The sequence below is a fragment of the Marmota monax genome, unplaced genomic scaffold (assembly GCF_021218885.2).
Source record: "Marmota monax isolate L192 unplaced genomic scaffold, Marmota_monax_Labrador192_F-V1.1 WCK01_AAM20220418_F8-fsc00070, whole genome shotgun sequence".
In the NCBI taxonomy this organism is placed as follows: domain Eukaryota; kingdom Metazoa; phylum Chordata; class Mammalia; order Rodentia; family Sciuridae; genus Marmota; species Marmota monax.
The window spans coordinates 2794568-2804446 of NW_026692116.1; the positions used below are offsets into that span (position 1 = coordinate 2794568).

At 33.9% G+C, this 9879-nt stretch overlaps 1 protein-coding gene across 2 annotated transcripts in view; it reads left to right on the forward strand.

Annotated features, from left to right (window-relative positions):
• The window catches only part of Btbd8 (BTB domain containing 8), a 92372-nt gene extending 87175 nt beyond the window's left edge, over positions 1 to 5197 (forward strand). For both annotated transcript variants that reach the window (XM_046461689.2, XM_058585176.1), the window contains 2 exons: positions 701 to 3007; positions 4316 to 5197. In XM_046461689.2, coding sequence (XP_046317645.1) covers positions 701 to 3007; positions 4316 to 4785 — 2777 coding nt within the window. In that variant the 3' untranslated portion in view covers positions 4786 to 5197. The remainder of the gene's footprint in view (positions 1 to 700; positions 3008 to 4315) is intronic.
• Positions 5198 to 9879: the final 4682 nt, after the last annotated feature.

Sequence of the window (9879 nt, forward strand, 5' to 3'; positions counted from 1 at the left end):
CTGAATTCCGTCCCTAGCACCACAAAACAAGCAAACAAAAAAAGTGTTTGATAACGCTTTTTGGTCTATTTGCATTTGAATGCCCCAAAACATCATCTCTAAGACTAACCAGTATATACAAATGAATTCCCAAAGTTAATCTCTCATTCCCTTCAGGCAGCAGTTCTGGTTTCCACTGCAGATTTAAATTAATGAGCTACAATAATAGTGGTCTTCTTATAAGAAGTAAAATGGTTTTATTCATGTTTAAAGGAAAAAGGAACAATTTCAACAGTTTTCTATTTTCTGTTTAGCTTGCTTCTCATTTCCAGCTATGTAGAACACAGCCTTCCCCTCCCTCTCCCCACCTACCAAAAAAAACTTCAGAGGGAAAACTTCCTTGCTCCTTTGGTCTAAGAAATCAGACTTTTTCCTCCCTCATATATTTATGCAAATCCAATTTTGGCGTAAGGATCAAGGCTCTTGAGGAAGAGAATCAATTTTAACTAAGACCCTAAAATAGTCCCTATATATTTTAATAGAAAAATAATTTTTAAAATTTTATTGTATGACTAAGTCCTAATCTGTAATTGTCCATTTGATCATAGATATGTAACCTTTCATTGTTTTTATTTATTTTATTTTTTCTAAAGTAATTTAAAATGTTGAATTTCACACAGATTTAGAGAATATATTGTATTTCTGAACTTTCTTTTCTTAGGATCCCAAGGTGAATCACCAAATTCAGTAAAATCTTCAGTCTCTTCAAGGAAGTCTGATGAAAAGTTGGACCATAAGACAACTTCAGATAAACAAACACCTAAGAAAAAAGTTGTTAAACAGGGACTCACAACTTTGCCTAAGGTTAATGCAAAAACGGTGTCAATGCCTAAAACCCTGAATCAGTCAAAGAAAGGTGAAACTCTGAATAACAAAGATTCAAAACAAAAAATGCTTCCTGGACAGATTATATTGAAGACTCAGTCTTCCTCTCAAAGACCTTTAAAAAATGAAACATCTGTTATACAAAAAAGCGTATTTAATCATGTAGATGATAACAACAAAGACAGTGCTTCTGAACAGAAGCCTCACAAACCTCTAACTAATCTTGCAACCAAAATCAATGGCACAGAAGCATTCCAGTCATCATGCAGACCTGACCCACAAAAGCCATTAAGCAGTCAAGAAAAAGAATGCCAAAATATTTTAAAGCTGGATAAATCAGTAAAACAAGAACTGAAATCAGAACAAATTTGTTCAGGTAAAAGTGAAACAAAACTTCCCAATCACAAAAACACAAATTATTGCATTCCTACTGAAGCATATTGTCCTTCTGGTGAAAGTGATAGTGTAGATTCAAAATTTTATAGTACCAGTGCTCAGAAGTCCATGATTTCAAATCCAAATGAAAACTCCTTAAACTCTAATCCAATTTGTGATTTAGACTCAACAAATGTAGAACAAATCCATTTAATATCAGACAGAGAGAAAGAAATAGGGAGAAAAGATATAAATAGAACATCAAGCATGAAATGCATAAAAGATGTTTTACCTTGTATTCCTGAAAGGATAAATAGTACCTTAAATTCTGTTCAAGATGACAGAAAATCTAAAATTCATGTAGAAAAACCAACAGTTCCTACTCAGTTACCTAATGACTCTGCCATGAAGGAAGATAAACTTACTACCACAGACTCAGATGTTTCCTCCAAATGTTTTTCGGGACAGACATCAGGAAAAAATTCTCCTAAAAATATGGAAACATCAGAAACTCCAGAGAATCATGAAACTTCAGAAGCTCCATTCATGGGTCACTGGAATTTGAGTACCAATGTGCTGCATCAGAGAGAGAGTCCTGAATCTGACACGGGCAGTGCTACCACATCCTCTGATGACATAAAACCCAGGTCTGAAGACTATGATGCTGGAGGGTCTCAGGATGATGATGGGTCAAATGACAGAGGTATTTCTAAGTGTGGGACTATGCTATGCCATGATTTCCTTGGAAGAAGTAGCAGTGATACTAGTACTCCTGAAGAATTAAAAATATATGATAGTAATTTAAGAATTGAAGTAAAAATGAAAAAGCAAAGTAGTAATGACATTTTCCAAGTTAACTCAACAAGTGATGATGAGATTCCTAGGAAAAGGCCAGAAATTTGGTCTCGATCCACAATAGTTCATCCTAGGGAAAAAGAAAATATTCCACGAGGCAGTGTCCAGTTTGCTCAGGAAATAGATCAGGTTTCTTCCTCAGCAGATGAAACAGAAGATGAGAGATCTGAAGCTGAAAATGTTGCAGAAAATTTCTCTCTCTCTAATCCAGCTCCTCAGCAGTTTCAGGGAATAATTAACTTAGCTTTTGAAGATGGAACTGAAAATGAAAGTCGTGAGTTTTCTGCAACTAAAAAGTTTAAAAGGTCAGTTTTACTTTCAGTAGATGAATGTGAAGAACTGGGATCTGATGAAGGGGAAGTCCATACTCCCTTTCAGCCTCCTCTAGACTCACTTTCACCTTCTGATGTTTTCGATGGTGTTTCTCATGAACATCATGGAAGGACCTGCTTTTCCAGATTCTCACAAGAAAGTGAAGAAAGTATTTTACAGTGTAAGCGGCAAGAAAAAGGCAATAACACATATAAAAATGAAAGCACTCTTTTGGGTCTTAATAGCATTGACTCTTCAAGAAAAGAGAAACAGAGTGTTTCAGCCACTGACAAAGATAACACATTAGATGTCCTGTCCAAAGGAAGCAGGCAGTTTTTTCCAGAGAATAAAAAAGTAAATGGTGGAAACAGTATGACTAATGATGTTCAGCAACGCAGCAAATTCTTGGATAGTGACATAAAATCTCAAGAAAGGCCATGTCATTTGGAGCTTCATCAAAGAGAACCCAATTCTGACACACCAAAGAACAACTCTATGAAATCTCTAGACTCCTTTCGGAGTCAAGTTCTGCCTCAGGAAGGTCAAGTGAAAGAGAGCCATTCTACAGCTACTGAAAAAGCTAATATTGCTTTATCTGCAGGTAATGTACAGAAATAGAAATGCTAAATGCATAAGAAAATAAGTTTATAGAGTTTTAAAGTTTTATGTAGCCCTGAATGTTATATTTTAGGTAGATAGAATAATTACTTACACAACAGTTTCAAATTTTAAATGAAAATTTAAATTTCTTGATAATATGAAAATTAACTAGTTATTCATTTATTATTGTTCACTGAAAATCTTAGTGAAGAATTAATATTTAGTAAAAATTTTGGTTGTTTATTTGACATCACTAACCTATTAGGAGATTTTACATAAAGAGCAAATATAAAATCTTAGTTTGTTATTATTTAGTTATTTATGTCTAATTTAACATAAGAATTCTCAACTAAGAAATTTTATTATACATTGGATATGATTTATGGACTTGCTAATAATATATCTGAGGGCTGTGCAATAACTATAGTAATATGTAACTAAAAGCACTGAACTATTTTAACAACTAGATTATTACAATTTATATGCATTTTACAGAGAGTAAAACTTTCAGGATCAATATAATTCTATTCTAAAATTTTCAAGTAAAAATTAAATTTCCTTAAAGAGATTATATTTAGAAGCAATGATAATATATGAAAAAAGCCCAGGCTTATTTCATATGCACAGAAGATTTCCTGTCTAATTGTTTTATGTTTTTGTCTTCCTTATTATGGTAATTCAGACTAATGACCCACATTTGAAATATGCAATAGTGGCTGACTAACTATTGTATATCATAATCAAGAAAAATGCTCATCTATAATCCCTATTCAGCAAAATCATAAGAATAGGAGTTTTAAAAAAAAAAAAAAAAAAAAAAGTTGTACTTTTTTGTTTGTTTGTCCTTGCTTGAATCCTTCTTTGCATGTGCAATATAAAAATAAACCTTTAGATAAAATGTATTTATACCCCCTTTTGGAAGTGACTTACTTTAAAAGTCACCATCAGATAAATTGTCTTTTTTTTTCCTCTTTAAGTTTCTATTGTAGTAAATTAGATATATGTGTACTTTCTATGTTTGTGTTGAAATAATTTGTTATTTTCTGTATAAGTTTTCAAATTAAAGAATGAAAAATTATTGTTAGTTGCCTATGTTGATTTTGCTGCTAAATCTCACCCTTGAATTTTTTTAACGTAGACAAAGAAATGCCTCAGAACTTTTGTCAGTTTTGTATAAATGTTATTTTCCCATTTTGTAGTTTTTTGGGGGGGCTATCACTGTTACATTGTATTAATATTGTACTACAAAACTCTGAGGAGTACCAACATGTGCAATTTTTACATTGTGTAGTATTATGAATTATTTCAGGAGACATAGATGATTGTGACACACTGGCACAAACCCGCATGTATGACCATCGGCCTTCAAAAACCCTTTCTCCAATATATGAGATGGATGTAACAGAAGCATTTGAGCAGAAAATGGAATCAGAAACACATGTTACAGATATGGATTTTGAAGATAATCAACATTTTGCAAAACAGGACTGGACTCTACTAAAGCAACTGCTCTCTGAACAGGACTCAAACTTAAATATTACAAATTCTCTTCCTGAAGATCTAAATTTAGCACAGTATTTAATCAATCAGACACTCCTTTTAGCACGAGACAGCTCAAAACCTCAGGGTATAGCACATGTTGACACTTTGAACAGATGGAGCGAACTAACATCTCCACTGGATAATTCCTCAGCAAGTATCACCATGGCTAGTTTTTCCTCAGAAGATTGTTCACCTCAAGGTGAATGGACAATTCTGGAACTGGAAACTCAGCATTAAGAGTCTTAACATTTTGGAAAATTTTAAACTGTGTCACTCCTTTATTTTTTGATGCCTATACTATATCTAAATTATAATTGCATTAGCCAGACATAGACTGTCCTTAATATTGAGGGAGTCTTTCCAGTTTATTAAAGTAAGCATAGTTTATTTATTGATATGCTATCACATGTAGAGGGAAAAAAAGTGTTTTTTCTAAAGTTTTTGAGCATGTTTTCTATAATTGTTAGAGAAATTAGGAGACTTCTAAGGAAAAACACTTGCTTCAGTTTTCCTTTCCTACCTGATCATTTGTTTATAATTCAAGAATTTAAAATGTGAATGCACAAGTATGTCAGTCTCTTTACCCTTTTACTTTTGTTCTGCATATGGTACCATAGTAGTTTAACAATAAAAAAAAAAACTTACTGTACTTGTGTCAGTTTATATAATCTGTGAATGACAATTTAACTCAGGTTGGGGTGGTTTAAGCCAGAAAATCTTGAAGCAAGTGTACCTCAAATTTCAACCACACTGTTAATAGGATAAGAGAAATAGAATTTCCTGTATTTCTCTTTTGGGGATATATCCATAGAAAGGTATCTGCCCCTGTTCAAAAGCAGTAGGAAGACTGTCTATCTTACTTTGGTAGACTGCCTTACAGTTTAATTCATTTTGTTAGGAATATTTTGGAATTGCACCTGCAGTAGACTGGCATTAAATATTAACTTGAACAAATTAGAATAAAATAAAAAAATTAACTTAAAAATGGGTACATGTGGCAATTGAGGAGTTACTGAGTTTTAATTGTGTGTGTGTGAATGAATTTGTTCTTTACTGGTTTATATACTTTAGTTCCTTATTTGCTTGATCAGATTATCTTTCAGTCTAATTTCAGTAGAAAGACAAAAATAAATTTTTCTACAAAATTATCTAGGGGATAAAAACCTTTTCTATAGAATTCTATAGGGACTGAATACTTTGACCTTTGATACTGGTGGATATTGTCCTTTAGGATAATGGGACTTCATATAGCACCTCTCTCAAAGCTTTATAGCTAACTCATAATTCCTCTAAAATATGTCAGAATTTCTATAAGATTTCTATAACTTTGTAGCTGTAATCTAGTTGTATAGGCCAGGTGACTTTTTGAAATATACCTATTTATAAAGTACTTTCACAAAAGGAGAGGGAAAGGGAAGAATTGGGGAGTGAAGTTGACCAAATTATGCTAGGTGTGTGTATGAATATATCACAAAGTTGTTTTTGAAGTAGTGAAGTAACATAACCAGGTATATTTTTAAAAGATAACTGTCCATAGTAATGAAAAGGACCTGATTTGGAGAAACACCCAAACTTGTCAATCTTAGAAATGGGGAATGGAGAAGAATTTGATAACAGAGACATTAGGTAGGTTGAGATTCTAGAAGATGGGATAGAATTTTAAAGTTTCTATCACAAATAATCCACACACTGAGGGCCTGATATGATTCCAGGATTTTTCTAGGACCTGGACTAAAAAGATGAATGACATAGAACCTTGTCCTTGAGTATCTGAAGTCAACTAAGGAGATAGATTGTTAAACAAAAACTGCAAAATAGTGATGTGAAGTGCCACAATAAAGCTCTGTGCAAAATATAATTAATGTATAAAGGACAGAGAAGTGATGGAGGAGTGCACAGAGAAGTGATGGAGGAGTGCTCAGAGTAGTTGGGATTCACAAGACAAAGGAAAATGCACACCCTTGGCAGAAAACGAATACATTGGGAGTGAGGAATTCTGTTTTTTCCCATGTCACTAGAGAGAAGGGAGTGGATAGGAAGGTCAAGAGATGAAGTTGGACAGCAAAGTGGAGTCTAGAAAGGAACATGATCAGATTTTCACTTTACAACATTTTGATAGCAATATGTAAGATACAGTGGGATAATAACGAGGGCAAGGAGATTAGTGAAGGATCTTGCCTGAGAAAAAGCTTGAGTGGAGAGAGAAAAGTAAATATATTTGAGATCTAAAAGGTGGAGTTGGAGAAACTTAGTGTCTGGATATGGAAATTGGAGAAGTGAGTTAGAGATTTAGATTCTTAAATCTAAATCTAAAAAAGTGAAGGAGGCATAAGCATAAAGATGAATTTAATTTGGGGCATACTGAGTTTGAGATGCCTGTGAGATATTACAGAGGCTGAGGACAAACTATGGTTAAATAGAAGAAAAGCCTACAAAGAATACTGAAAAAGAAGTATTAAAAGTAGAAGTAGAGGCAGGCACACAGCACACACCTGTGATCCCAGTGACCCAGGAGGCTAAGGCTGGAGAATCACAAGTTAAAGGTCATCTTACACAATTTAGTAAGACCCTGTCTCAAAAATAAAATTTTTAAAGAGATGGGGATATATTTAAGAGGAAGAGTGCCCTTGGGTTCAATCCCCATGACTAAAAAGTAAACAGGAAGCCAAGATGAAAAGAATAGACTGATGAATGAAGAATCTTGTTACAAAATCAGAAAAGGGTAAATCAAGGTACCAGTTTCTATTTCGACCTATCCAATTCACAGGGATTTTTAAAAGTTTTTTTTTTAAATCAATATTAGCAACAGAACAAATTTGGGATTTTTGTATATTTTTTGGAAATTGCAAGTTACCTTTCCAGTAAGAAATTAGTGAATATCAAGAGCTTCACAGCTTCATGTCCTTAACCTAGTCCTTTCTCCTCTTGGGAATCTACCATTTAAGAAATTGGTCACAGTTGTGCACACCTGTAATCTGAGAAATTTGGGAGATTGAAGCAGGAGGATTGCGAGTTCAAAGCCAGCCTCTGCAATTTATTGAGGCCCTAATCAACTTAGTGAGACCCTGTCTGAAAATGAAAAGGGCTGGGGTCGTGGCTCAGTGGCTAAGCACCCCTGGGATCAATCACACACACACACACACACACACACAAACACACCCTCTGCCAAAAAAATTAAGGCTCTTGCCAGATGCAGTGACACATCTGTAATCCCAATTACTTGGGAGGCTAAACGGAGGAGCAAAAGTTCAAGGCCAGCATAGTGAGACCCTAAAGAATTGGGATATAGCTCAGTAGTAGAGCAACTCTGGGTTCAATCTCCAGGACAAAAAATGACAACAACAACAAAAACACCTCAAAGATTTGCCTACAAAGTGTTTTATCAGAAAACTAGATATATTAGTAAAATTTAAAAGTAACTAAATGTCAACTATAGAAGAAAGGCTAAGTAATTTATGGTAAAGCTATATAACTCATGCAATGTTGAAAATTGTTTCCAAAAAAATATTTTTTAATAACAAGGGATGGTTCTTGTAAAAAATAAATACCCAGGTTGTATTTTCATAATCATATTGTGTCCTAATTCTGTGTGTGAACATTTAAAATCTACTTTCTCAGCAAAGTTCAAGTAGACTATACAATATTGTTAACTGTAATTATTATGTTGTACCTTAGACCTCCAGAACTTATTAATCCTGCATTACTTTTATTTCCTTTGACCAACATTTTCTCATTTTTCCCAGGCCCTTGTGACTACCATTCTGCTCTTTCTATGAGGTTAACATTTTGAGATTCCTCATATGAATGAGATCATGTAATATTTGTCTTTCTGTACATGGTTATTTCATTTAATAATACCCTCCAGGTTCACCAATATCACAAATCAAAGGATTTCCTTCTTTTTTTAAGACTGATTAGTATTCTGTTGTATACATGTGCCATTATCTTTATTCATTTATCTTCTGTTGAACACTTAGGTTGAGTCCATATCTTGGCTATTGCGAATAATAGTGTAATAAAATAAACATGGGAGCACAGACATCTCTTTGAAATACTAGTTTCATTTCCTTCAGATGTACAGTATACCCAGAAGTGGTGTTTCTGGACCATCTGGTAGTTCTATTTTTGATTTTTTGAGGAAACTTCATTCTCTTTTCCATAATAGCTGCACCAGTTTACATCCCCAACACCAGAGTACAAGAGTTCCTTTTTTTCCATTCTCATTAACACTTGCTATCTTATGTCTTTGATAATTAAAGTTCTAACAGGTGTGAGGTGATATCTCATTATGGCTTTAACTTGCATTTCCCTGATGATTAATAAAGTTGAGCATTTTTCATATACTTTTTAGCATTTGTAGGTCCTCTTTTGATAAATGTCTATTCAGGTCTTTTGCATATTTTATAGTTAGATTTTCTTGTTACTGAGTTGAGTTCTTTGTGTGTGTGTGTGTGTGTGTGTGTATATATATATATATATATACACATATGTGTATATATATACATATATATGTATATATATATGATCAGATATATATGTCTTATAAGATAAATGGCCCGTTATCAGATGTAAGGTTTACAAACATTTTCTCCCATTCTGTAGGTTGTCTGTTTACTTTGTTGATTGTTTACTGTGTGGGACCTTTTTAGTTTGATGCAATCCCACTTCTCTGTTCTTGCTTTTGGTGCCTGTGTTTGTGGGATCATATTTTTAAAAAACTAGATAATTTAGATCAATGTCAAGAAGCTTTTATCCCTGTGTTTTCTTCTAGTAGTTTTGTAGTTTCAGTTCGTATATTTAAGTCTTAATTTATTTTGAACTAATTTTTGTGTATGGAATAAGTCAAGGGCCTAAGTTTCTTCTTCTGCATGTGAATGGACAGTTTTTTCCAGCTTCATTTATTGAAGAGACAATCCCTTCCCCATTGTGTGTTCTTTGCACCTTTGTCAAAGATTAGTTGACTATAAACATGTGGGTTTATTTCTGGACTTTCTGTTCTGTTCTGCTGGTCTTGATGTCTACTTCTGTGCCAGTGTCATGCTGTTTTGATTACTATAGCTTTGTAGTAGCTATAGTACTATATAGTAGGCTGAAAAGTGAAGAGGAATTAAAGAAGTAGAACTTATTCTTTCAAGGAGTGTGACTGAAAAGGAGATGGTGTTGGCTTAAAGATACTGTTTTTGATTTTTGTTTCTGTTTTGAGACATAGTTTTGCTATGTTGCCCAGGCTGGTCCTGAAGTCCTGGGCTCAAGAGGTCCTCTACCCTCAGCCTCCCCAGTAGTTGGAACTGCAGGCACATGCCACCACACTCAAATGTGTTACTGCAGGAA